General features: G+C 48.4%; 1 protein-coding gene across 1 annotated transcript in view; it reads right to left on the reverse strand.

The window, feature by feature from the left end:
• FAM184B (family with sequence similarity 184, member B) overlaps positions 1 to 12,754 on the reverse strand; it is a 72,395-nt gene that overhangs the window by 10,321 nt on the left and 49,320 nt on the right. Inside the window, exons 9-14 of the mRNA XM_008588322.1 lie at positions 11,604 to 11,733; positions 10,615 to 10,827; positions 6,105 to 6,258; positions 2,563 to 2,726; positions 751 to 790; positions 280 to 426 (exon numbers count right to left, since the gene is read on the reverse strand). Coding sequence (XP_008586544.1) covers positions 280 to 426; positions 751 to 790; positions 2,563 to 2,726; positions 6,105 to 6,258; positions 10,615 to 10,827; positions 11,604 to 11,733 — 848 coding nt within the window. The remainder of the gene's footprint in view (positions 1 to 279; positions 427 to 750; positions 791 to 2,562; positions 2,727 to 6,104; positions 6,259 to 10,614; positions 10,828 to 11,603; positions 11,734 to 12,754) is intronic.

Raw genomic sequence — 12,754 nt, forward strand, 5'->3', positions numbered from 1 at the left:
AGCGGGGCGGCCTGGCCCGGGCCGCCCCGCTCCTGAGGAGAAGGCAGCCAGAAGAGGGTTTTCAGGAGGCGCAAGGGGGGACAAGGCCCAAAGGACCGGGGATGAGCTGCGGCGAAGATGGACTCTCGTGTGTGCTCCGCCCAGCCCGGAGCCCCTGATTTGGGGGGTGTCGTCCAGTCTCCCAAAGTTTCCCTGCTTTGGGAGTTGGCCACAGGCCGCCGAAGGTTTAATAACACCGGTGAGCCAAGAGCGCGGCTGACACCCAGGCGGGCAACGCACCCCTGTCTCCCTCCTCCAGCCTCTGCCCTTGTCGTCCCCCTTCCTGGAGTCCCCACCTAAAGGTTCCTGCGACCCTCAGGCGAGAAGTGACAGTCCGCGGTCCTCCGACCACCGACCCAACCTCGTCGACCACCGACCCAACCTCGTCTGTGTAAGGTGACGCTAAAGTGCACTAACGTGGTGTCCACTCGACTGGGGCTGTTCGGGGAACGCAGCCGTCTCCTCTCCAGCCTTGCAGTCCCACAGCACCCAGCACAGTGGCTGGTATTCTGTAGGTGGCACATGAGTGCTTGCTAAATGAACTTACGCTAGAATGTCCGTGGTTCGGACAGAAACACAGATTTGTGGACAAGTGAATGTGACTGGTTTCAGATTCACTCAAACACGCCCAAAGGCTTGTGTGTATTTGCTCATTGCACACAAAGATTGACCAGCTTTGCACAGGGAGGATCTGTAGCCGGCGTCCCTAACCTCTTGCTTTGTGCTCTGGGGTCTGCACGGTGTGGGCGCCCTGGCATTCACAAAGGCACAGCCAGGAAGGGCAAGAGCAGGGGGGTTCATGTGCTACGGGACCATCCTTGACCAATGGGAGACGGAAACTGATGGAAAAATGCATGCCCCTCTGTCCCCAGGGTGGGACAAATATGAGAATTATTTCACAGGGCTTCTCAGAAGATCCCGGCAGGAGGGAACACCTCCAGCTTACCAATGTGTCCTCGCGTTGTGTCCCCTCCCCCTTCCCTGTCTCACTCCTGCTGCCTGGGGCTGCTCCTCCTGGCTGATGGTCCTACATCTGCTCCCTGTGTGGGTCTTCACCCGAGGCCATGCTATTCCTTTTGAAAAGTTCAGGGCTTCCTTTCTATGGGGTGAAGGTGAGGGCTGGCGCATGGGTGGTCAGGGATCATCTCATGTGCCCAGTGCTTCCTGGTTTCTATCCAGAGCCCTTTGGTGAGGACTGATTCCCATCATGCCCCTGTCACCTGCTGTCACCATCCCACATTTGCCCTGTCCCCTTCCATATGTACCAGTGGCTCCCAACAATCTAGAATACCTAATGGAACACCTGTCTTCCTTCTGCTAGACTTAACTGAATGGGTTAAACTCCCTATGATTCATCCTTTGTAAATCTCTCTCACTAAACACAGAAATCATCTTCCTGTGCTCAGTCAGCTCCAGCAAAATCTGGCATGAATCATCCCCGGGTCCCTGGAACCTTCAGCAGGGCTGGGACACCAGCTAAGCGCCACAATCCACACCACTGGTGGAGATCATGATGTGGGCAGAACTTGGGCTGAGAGCTGGGAGTGGGGGCAGGGATGAGAGAAGGCAGAACAGACATGGTTTGTTCTCAAAAGACTCCCAATCCAGTTCAGGAAACAAGGACATCATGAAACAACAGGTTCCTAACTGTACCATGCAGTAGGTCCTGGTGCCAGAGCAGCTGTAGCAACCGAAAGTGGTCAGGAGCTTGGAGGGTCAGGGTCACTATGGAGGGTCAGGGTCACCGTGCGCTGGGGAGGGCTGGGCTGGGCAGCCAGGCGGGAGGAGTGGCACATGCAAAGGTCAGGAGGAGGGTGCAGATGCCAGGTTTGCGAGCAGAGAGGGCATATGGCTAGAGATACAGGTTTTAGCCAGTGGCGGAGGCTTTTCAATGCCAGGTTGAGGCATTTGGAGTTTATTCCAATGGGAGCCACTGAGGGTTTTATACAGCATGGTGCTGGACTTTAGACAAACACCTGAAGCCGCAAATGCAATAGGCTGGAGGGAGAGGCCTGAGCTGTCAGGCGGCTTCTGTGCCATCCAGCTAGAGTCGGAACTGTGGACATGCAGGGAAGGGGCCGATGGGCCAAGTCTGAGCAGGAAGTTCAAGGAGAGTCAGCCTGGTCGTGGGTGACAACAAGGCCTCCCCCACTATGGGAACAGTGAGGTCTAGACAGGGAGTCTGTCTGGCAAGGTGTTCTGAGAAACTCCCCTGCAGATCCAAAGGAGTGACCCGGACCAGCTGTGTCAAGGGCCTGTTTGGCATTAACAACCTGAGATGCCCTTGGATCTGAATTATAAACAATGTGCAGCATTCAAACCTGTGTTTGCTTTTCAAAGATGGGAGCCTGCAAGCCCGCCAGGTATCCTCCAGGCCTAAGGAAGGAGATGTGTCTTGCGCATTTCAGGCAGGGGAATGTTCGAGTACCCAGAACCTATCCTTTATTATGGGGCTTCTCACTGTGGCCCTGATGCTGCTCTAAGAGGGCAGGATGTGGTGTGGGCAGGAGCAGGGACGCTGACCTCTGCAGTGATGGCATGTTCCTCGTTGTCCTCAGGACACTGGCTGATGGTCTGCCACCTGCCCAAGCTGTCCAGAGCCCTCAGCTTGGCCTGCAGTGCCTCCAAGTCCTTCTGGTGCTCAGAGCAGGCAGCTTGCTGCTCCGACAGCTCCTGCTGGAGGGACTCTGGAGAAGAAAGAGCAGCAGGTCAGATGCATGGTCAAGACTGAAGTCTGTCCTGCAGGGACAACAGTCTCTGGGGTGGGGTGGAGTAGGTAGCTGCTGAAAGCTTTGGGTTCATATCCCCAAACTTATTCCAAGATGACAGTAACCACAGTACCATGTATTGAGCATGAAATGTGCTAAACCCTTTGAAAACTGTTCTCATTGAAGCCCCACAACCATCCTAACTAGTATGTATTATCTCCCCCACCCCTGCTCCATTTTATGATGCGGGAACTGAGCATCAGAGAGGGTGAGTAAGTTGCCCAGAGCCACACAGCTATTAAGTGGTGGAGTTGGGATTCAAAACGCTAAGTGGTTCTCCTTTACTCTGAACCACGGGCCTGGCCACTGCTAGTTGGTCAGGATGGGTAGCCAGTTAGGGTGGGACGGCCTGAGCCCAGGGCCGAATCCTGAGGCAACACTCGGCCTCAGCACCAAGTCAGGAAACCAAGGAAAGAACAGCGAATTATCAGATGACCTCGGGGCCTCTTGTAGGGGTGAGCTTCTCAAGTCAGAAATTTTGAAATTTATGTCAACTCTTAAGGAGACAAAACATTCAAGGGTTCTCCTTCCCATGGGCGTGGGTTCTTGGCTGGATCATGGAGGCAGGAGATAGCATGTCATCCCAACAGGATCGGGGACTAAAGCCAGAGCCATCCAGGAGAAATGCACAAGCCCTCTTTAACTCAGGGGAGAGTGAGGCTAAAAACTCGAGCTTCTCCTCTAAGGATGGTGACTGGTTTCTAGCAGTGTAGGACTTCCCAGCACGATTGAAGGGCAAAGACAACAGTTATTTCAAAATGAATGTTTTATGATAGAGTAGATGTTATTCAGTGAGCCATTAATTTTTAAAAAGAAGATAATTTTCAAGTGCTAGTAAATTTGATACTGTACTTTTCTGTTTTGGACTTTTGAGACTCTCTCTACATTTTAGTTATTGCATATAACTTTGGAAACATTGTTCTGATCATTCCAAAAGCCACAAGATAAGCATCTCGTACAGGCTTTCATACAGAGCAAGTGCTCAACATATATTTGAAAAATCAACACATTATGTTTACAGTAACAGCTGATGATACCGTAAAAGTGTATCAATTGTAAAAGATTTCCCTCAGGCTTACTAAGCTTCTCTTGAAAGTACAATATATTAACACATATAAAAGCTTAATATATTCTGATGATATTAAGATGAAAAATTTACTAGATCATCTTTCTTCCCCAAAAGAATTTTAATTAAGTGATTTCTGTACTTATTTTCTTTTTTTTTAAATAAACTTGAACACAACCCACTTTTTTTTTTTTCCTTTTTGTCTTTTTTACTGACTGGTAACGGGATAGCAACCCTCGGTGTTGCGCCCCGCATCGCGCTCAACCAGTGAGCGGGAACCGGTCTCCACATGGGATCCGAACCCTCGGCGGGAGCGCTACCGCGCTCCCAAGCTGCGCACTCTCCAGTGCGCCACTGGGCCGGCCCAGAACCCACTTTTTTGAAAACCACTATCACAAAAACATGTGCAATAAATGCTTTAGCAAATAATCTAGAAAATAAGCTACAGGGTATTCATTCATTACCCTCCCCCCTCTCTTGTACCTTCCCTTCATCCATTCACCTCCTGTCACCCATCCAGCATGTCTGGGTCCCAACCCCAGCGCACCAGGTCTTCTGGTAGACAATCAGCCTCTCTGCCCCTCACACACTGACCTATACTGCAGGTCAGCTGCGTCTCACACAGACATCGGAATAGAAATAACTGGGACCAGGAATAGTTAATATCACCCTTTTATTGTGGTAGGTGCTCCTACCCACCCAAAACTACCCATGAAGCCTGTGATTTGCTATCGTCATTACAGAGTCCATAAAGCCCCTTCTTCCTGGGACTGGTGCTGAGAATCCCAGACTATCCCCAAAGTTTTTCCTGATTCTATTTTTTTTTTTCCTGCCATCATCCACAGATAATCTGATTCTCTTCTTCGGGAAAGAACTGGGCTGCTGTGGGATCAGAGGAGCCAGGGAAGGGATGGCAGGGATATCTGTGCCCACAGCTGCCGGGTGTTGGAATCACCAGGGTGTCCAGCCTAACCTGTACCTGGGGAGCCATGGACTGAACCATGTGGCACAACCTGGGTTCTAGTACAACGCATCTTCTTTAAATGCTGCTAACTTCAGCGTTCGCATGAGGGCCACCTCCATTCCAGGGTAGCTGCTAACTGGGAAGTCTGAGGGACTCTCTCGTTCCTTCCTGTTCCTCATTCACATCACCTCCTCCAGAAGCATGCAGTCAGCAGGACACAGGAGTAATGAAAACTCAACTAAACAGCAAGGTAGGGCTTACTCACTCCCAGAGGTAAAGAAAATGCTCTTCCCCAGAATTCTCTGAAGGAGTGCCCTGTCTGGGTTTAGAAGAAATATTTAATAAGGCTAATGTGGTATTTAATGCTAGGCATGAAGTAAGGAGAGGTATTTGTCTTGCTCTTAAGAGTGGGATGGAAAATGAGAGTCAAAGCAAAAATGAGCACGAGAGATAATCTACAAAAACAGAGAGAGGGCTCCAGAGTCAGCCATGCAATGTTGGAATATTCAGGAATGCTAACATGTATTTACCATATACCAGTCTCTGTTCTAAGCACTTCTCAAGTATTTACTCATGTAATCTTCACTACAGCCCTATGAGGCAAATGCTGTTATTATTATCCTCATTTTACAGATGGGAGACTGAGGCACGGAGCAGTTAAGCAACTTGCCCAAAGTCACACAGCTATTGAATATCAGAGTTTGGCTCCACAGATCTTAACTGCCTTCATTAACTTCCAGAACAATCTGTGTGCATGGCTTGTGATGTGGAAACTGAAGAGGGGCTGAGTTTCCTGCTGGGGATGATGTGGGGGCAGGTAGAGGAAGCGCAGAGGCATGCAGGAACCTGGAGGCCTAAGGTCCCCCGTGTGCAGAAACCTTCAGAACAGAAATGAGAGGCTGAAGCAACCCCGTGAAACTCTTATGAAGGTGCAGGGATCTGGGTTATATTCCATAATAATAATGATAACGATAATAATAATAGCATCTCCATTCACTGGGCTCATGTTATGTGCTAGGCACTTCAATGTCTCACTTAATCCACACAACAACACTACGAGATAGAGACAAGCGTACATCCATTATACAGAAAAGGAAAATGAAGTTCAGAGTGACCTGCCCCAAATCTCACAGCTAGTTGGTGGCAGAGCCAGGGTTGTCACTGTAGCCTGTGTGTCTCCAGACCCCTGGACCCCTCAGCCTGCTGTTGTTTCCATGTGTGGACCCTGCAGTGGTCAGGCCCTCCCAGGTGGACGGTGGATGTGTACCTAGCAGCAGAGCCTGCTGGGCCTGCATCCGCTCACGCTCCCCCTGCAGCTCTTGCTTGGCCTTTTCCTCCAAGGCCTGGATCTCCAGCTGGTGTGCCTGGTGTTGGATCTGGAGGCTGTGGCTGGATTCTTTCTTCAAGCGCTCCTCTATGGCCTGTGGGCAAAAGCAGGAGGAAGGAGGCATGACAGTGGGCACAGAGGTACAAGACCCATCCCCTTTTCTAAGCTCCTCTGAGCCAGGAAACTCTGAGCATTTGCCTTTCCCCTGAGTAGGGCTTATCAGGATACCAGGGATGCTCCAGCAATGGCCTGGCCACAGCAGCTATTCTGTACCATGTGAACCCAACGCCATCCACAGCTAATTGGACCAGAGTGGATGCCTTTCCCAACCCAGGCCAATCAGAATTCTTTCACTGGGAATTTGCTATTAGGAGGTAGAGGAGAGAAAAGGGAAGACAGAAAGAGAGAGACAGGCAGCTAGACAGACACTGTGAGGCTCCAAATTTAATACACTCAGGAGCACTGAGGTGAACATCTTACATCTGCCCCATGACCAGGGGGGTGGAGGCAGCTATCTGTGAAGAGAGCCCAGAGCTGGTGTGCAGAGCAGAGCAGAAATGACAGAGGCAGGGTGTCTCCACAGCTTTTAGTCCCTGGGTTAGTTTGGTCCTGAGAACTGGCAGTGTCTCTGTCTTTGGGTTCATTCATATGTTCATTCTTTTGTTTTTTCATTCTTTTTTTACTCATTTACTGGCTTATCTTTTGCCCATTCATTCTTTCACTCAATAAACATTTTTATTGAAGGCCTATTCTGTGTCAAGCACCCAAAGCATGTTCTATGGTCAGCTGTGTAAGCCTTAATAAATGTCTCTTTACTGCCTAAGCTAGCTCAAGTTGGTTTCTGTGGTAGGTACAGAAGTAATCCCTAAGATATCCATGTCCAGTTATGTTACCTTACATGGTAAAAAGGACTTTGTAGATATGATTAAGTTACGAACACTGAGAAGGGAGATTATCCCAAATTATCTGGGTGGGCGTCCATCACAAGGGCCTTATAAGTGGGATGGAGGGGGGTCAATCAGAGATTCAATGGTGGAAGCAGCAGTCAGAAAGAGAGAAGGAGAGATCTGAAGACGCTATCTGTTGGCTTTGAGGATGAAGGAAGAGGCCAGGAGCCAGGAAATCAGGCAACCTCTAGAAGCTAAAAAACACAACAGACTCTCCCCTAGAGGCTTTAGAAGGAAGACAGCTTTGCCAATACCTTGATTTTAGGATTTCTGACCTCCAGTATTGTCAGACAATAAATCTGTCTTCTTGTAAGCCACCAAGTTTGTGCTAATTTGTTATAGCAGCAATAGGAAACAAATACAGTTTCTGGTTTTTCTGCAACTAAGAGAGTTCCAGTTAATACATAGCACCAGTTTTTAGATGAGGAAATTGAGTTTGGGAGAGATGAATTAGCTTTCCTAAGGTCACACAGAAATGATGCAGAAATTATCATCCTCCCCCTTTTTAACAGAGGATGAAAGTGGGACTGAGAAAGGAGAGGAACCTGCCTGAAGTCAGGTAATGGTGGAGGCAGGACTGTGCCTAGCCCTTTCCACCCTCTCATGCAGCCCCCAGAACAAGGAGCAATGAGATTTCTCCAAATGCATGAGGCTCCTGTTAGGGGAGACCTCAGCCATCTCTGAGCCCAAGTCAGCCACCCAAGCCTGGCAGGGCATTTGGACCCTGCCCCAGCCTTGGTCTCTGCCACTTTCCCAGCAGCAATAGGGAAATGGTTGTACTCCTCCCATGGGCAACCCAGTCATTCCACCGTGAGTTTATTTAATGAGAAGACAGAAAAGCCTTGCAAGATTCAAACTCTCTGATACTTTCCCTCCTTACATTTGCTCCAAGTCTTAGAGAATGCTAATTGGTGACATTTTTCTCTCCAGGGAAATGGGAATAGAGAGGTTGAAGCACAGGTTTGCAAAAGAGGGAGCCAAACTCTGTGACTCTGTGACCTGGCCTCTCTCTGTCCCCGGGGACAGCCAAGAGTGCAGGTCAGAACTGCTGCTTTCTTGCTTCAGCCCATGGCAGTGGGGACCACACAATGCAGCATGAAGGGTTTATGTCCAGGTGGAGACTCAACCCTGGTCAATTTCTCCAGCCTCCCTGCTCTTGTTGTGGCCAGTTTGAGGCCTCCTAAGGGACCCAATATCACCCTGTCTTTCTATGTCCCATACTGTATAAGTCTCCTTTCCTGTGCTCCCAAAATACATTAAGTAACTCTCTCATGCTCTGACCCGTTGAATTACAGCCACCTGCTTAAGTGGCTGCCTGTCCCCCAGGGGTGAGCTCCATATGAAGAGACAATGTGTTAGCTTTCTTGGTATCTCCTGAGCTCCTCACAGTGGTAGCACATGGCAGCTGCCACTCAATAAATACCCTCAGAATAAATAAGTGAGTAATAAGAGTGGACCTTTTAAAAGTTGAACCCTTACTTAGCCACGTACTGTTCCAAGTACTTGTACTATCTCTTTTGATCTTCTAAACCATCCCATAAGATACATACTATTATCAATCATTTTATCAGTGCGGAAATGGAGGCACGAGGAAGTTAAATGACCTCCCACACCTCATAAATGGCAGATCCAGGACTTGAACCCAGGCATCCCATTCTTAAACACTATACTGTACTAGGCATGACTTTTTGTCTGGTACTTCCAATCAGAATTGAGACTTCACTTCTTTAGTTTCATTTTGGCACCATCCCCATGAGGACTAGAGCCAGCAATGAAGACTCCCTGAATCTGGCTCAAGGGGCTCCAGGGACTGGAGCTTGGCACAGCTGGTAGGTAGAATATCCTGTCCCTCTCCCACAACTAGGTCTCAGACCGTCCTTCATCTAAACCCGCCCGTACCCTGGAAGTCCTTCCCCACAGGTAAGTAAAGCCTCTGTGCTTCCTCTGCCACCTGCAAGGGATTGAGGTCTGCAGCCCAGAGGGGTAAAGCTCACGCGAACACAAAGACCAGCATTACCCAGCAGCTAATAAACCTGGGACGTCATCAACCTGAGCTCTTATAGATTGCAAGCCAAGTTGGAAAAAGACTTAGAAAAATAAAAGATGTAAGGGAACTCACCTTTTTTTTGAGCACCTAGTAAGTGCCAGGCAGTTCACATTTATTCTCTAATTTCTTTTTCTTAAAGCCTATTTTATATTTTTATCAGGGCAATACATGCGCATAATATGAAAAGCCAAACAGTTAAAGGAAAGGAAAACCAGCAGCCTCCTGCTCTCTTTTTGAGGCAGCCATTGTCAACTCTTTTAGCTGTTTCTTCTGATGTTTACCACCATTAAAAAGATAATATCTCCATTATGCTCTATCTTGGTTGTTTTGGCAATTATGAATTATCTTCCCATCATGATATATGAGGATTTTAGATCTCATACACTCTATGCCTTCCATTTCTTATACACAGTTCTATCACTTTCTGAATATATTGAAATACACTCTGTCTTTTCGTTATTGTGAACATGTAAATAGCACTGCCGAGCTAAATAAACTATTATGATTTAAAGTTTTACCTTGTGCAAGTTTTTGTTTTTCCTTGCATTAATAATTGCTGATTTTTAAAAATTTGCTTGGTTTTCTTTGGATACTTGGCTAAGTTTTCCTACAACTTCTAAAAGCTGAAAAGTAAAACACTTTCGATACCATTTTCCACATAACCAAGTCTGTCACAGAATCCATCAGTTCTTTTTTCCCTGGAGACATCTCTTCCAGCGCCCTCAGCCCCTTGCCGCAGTCTGCACTGAGTCACTGTCCAGCTGCACAGCTGGCCTCCTGAAACCTTCCTTCTTGCTCCTGTATTGGACTCCCTGTATCCTAGCTCCTTTGTATTCCCTCTTCCATGGTTTGCTCCTTTGTTCTTATGGGACACTTCTTTAAGGAATTTCCTAAGGGAGGGAATGCCTTCCGAGAAAGTGATGTTCAAGCCATGCCAGAAAGTAGGCATAGAAGGTGCTAGATGAAACGTGCTTGAACTGCCTGTTGGATTATACATCGTCGTGGGCCCGACCACCACACCACAACTTTCCAAACCCTTTGGAAGGTCTTTGCTGCTGAGCTGGTCTTTCTGAGCTTTGTGCTGTGCTTTCCCTTTTAGCTGCTGGGTTGAGCCTGACTCCTCAACACGCATCATGTGTGACATTGCTCAAGTCACAAAAGCAAGTTGTTCTTATGTTATCAAAGTTACATTCAGGTAAGGACAAGCAATACAAGAAGCCCAACAGACCTAAGCTTCCATCCTTGCTTTGCCCCTTATTAGCTGTGTGACCCTGAGAAAGTAGCTGAATCTCTCTGAGCCTCTTTCCTCATCTACAATAAGTGCATACGATAGTAACGACCTCATAAGATGACTGTGGGATTGGAGATACCGTACAGAAGGCACCTTATCATGCATAGGTGGTGCTCACACAGCAGACACCCAGGAAACAGTCGACTTCATAATCATCACCCTTACCTTGAGTTCCTGATTTTTGGCCTTCTCCAGCATGCGCAGGGCTCGCTGGTGGGCAGCCTCCAGCTGGGCTCTCACGGCCTGGTTCTGCTGCAGGCTCTCCTGGAGCTCGCGCTGCAGCCTCTCCCTCTCGTGCTCTGAGAGCTGCCTGAGCTCCCGCAGGTCCTCCCTGTAGTCGCTGGCGCACTGCTCCAGAGCCTGCTGCATCTGCGAGACCTGCCCACCGGGCGCCCTGCCCTCAGTCCGGGCTCCTTTCTCTTCCTGGGATGTTTCTTTTTAAATAAAAGCTTTCTTAATGTCATCTCGGCCTATCTGAGCCTCCTCCATCCGTGGGAACTCTAAGGGGGTTGGAAACTGCAAGGTTTAAGTACCTGGGGGTGGCCAGATTTCTGAGAGCTCCTCAGCTAGAACCACGAATGCCAGGAAAGCAGGGAAGATGGGCTAGAGCAGAACCCTCCCAAGAGAAACGGAGAGGGGACGAGAATACCCTCCACAGAGCCACAGGGTGGCCTCCCTCCCCTCCTTCAGATGCTTCCTTACTGGGGCTTTTCCTAACAACCCCATGTAGTATTACGCCCTACTCCCCACCACCTGACTGCCTCCTATCCCCTGTTCCCTGCCCTGTGTCTTCTTTCTCCTGAGGCCCTTATCACCTTCTAATATACTATGTGACTTATTTCATATATCTAGACTTATTGTCTGTTCCCATCTCTGCTCTAAAACATACATATCCTTATATGTAAAATACAAGGAATTTTGTCTCGTTTGTTCATGGATGTGCCATCGGTGGCTCATAGCAGGCACTCATGAGCACAGCAGATCCTGAATGAATGAGTAAATAAAACCAAGAATCCCACTTTGCACTGGACTTGTGAGGCCCTCCCCAGCTTGGATGTGAATGGGGTCCTGCATGCACTTCCAAGGCTGTCTGCAAGGACGAGGGGGCAGGGTCTCAGTGTGAGGGCACATCCCCACCAGAGCCGTCTTCCTACCTGGGCTTGCAATTTGGCCTTCTGGCTTTGCCAGTCCTCCTGTAGATATTCGATATCGGGTGCCTTCTCCTTCAGCAAAGAGCCCAGTGGAGGTTGCGGATCACTCCCCTCCTTGAGGGGCACTTTGATCCTTTGAAGATAGGGAGGCCACAATCACAAAAAGTCCTAGGGCTGGGAATGACATTACCATCCTGATAACATCTCAGCCACTCTGGCTGGGAGGAGGTAGCTCCAAGAGCAATAAGTGGGGTGAGAAACATCTTACTTGGCTTTCAAAAAGCAACCCGATGTATAAATTCTAAGTGTTATTGCACTTAGGATACAATCAGGATCAGCAGGAACCAACAAAATCTGTTTTAGTGGGTGCTTAATAAATGATGACTGAGTGTCAGAATGACGAAAGCCTAGTGTTACTAGTGTCATGTGGCCCTTGGGTACTCCAAAAAGAGGTCTCTATGGTCTAATTTCACAACTCTTCCTGCATATGGAAAAAAAAAATGAAACAATAAGGCTTTACTTCATACCATGATTTGTACTTTTCAAAGCATGGTCATAAATTTTACTGGTTGTCCCCAAGTATAAATAGGGGGCCTATAAATAGATCTCTACACATGTAGCATGAACAAGAAAATGCTAGTTTAAAGCTGCAATCACTTTTGCATTCTAGATAAGATGCTGACAAATGTCTCTGGAGGAGACCCTCCCTTCCACAACTCTGAACTTTTGAACCAGCAGAGAAATTCAAATGTAATTTGCTTTAGATTGGGATGTTAAGTATTCATCTTGTTTAATCTTGTAAAAGGACGCCACATGGTGGACATCTCTGTAGAGATTACGAGGATGTGAGTAATGTTTTGCTTACCCTGGCAAGGACATTAGGACAAAGGACCCGAGGTTAGAAGGTTAGGGCCCTGGGCTGTGAAAAAAGGCCATCACAAGGGGGATTCTGCTTGGCAGAGGTGAGAAGGCCCAGCCACATGGGCTCAGGCTGGGTAGTTAAGGAAGAGATAGTCAATGGCGACCCCTGAAAGGAAGGGCAGGATGCTAGAAGCAGCACCGGGACGGGGCTAAGGGCATGGGTGCTAGAGCCAGTCTGCCTGGGTTCAAATTCCAGCTCTATTACATATTAGTTATGTGATCTTGGGTGAGAT

The sequence above is a fragment of the Galeopterus variegatus genome, unplaced genomic scaffold (assembly GCF_000696425.1).
Source record: "Galeopterus variegatus unplaced genomic scaffold, G_variegatus-3.0.2 Scaffold123, whole genome shotgun sequence".
NCBI lineage: Eukaryota > Metazoa > Chordata > Mammalia > Dermoptera > Cynocephalidae > Galeopterus > Galeopterus variegatus.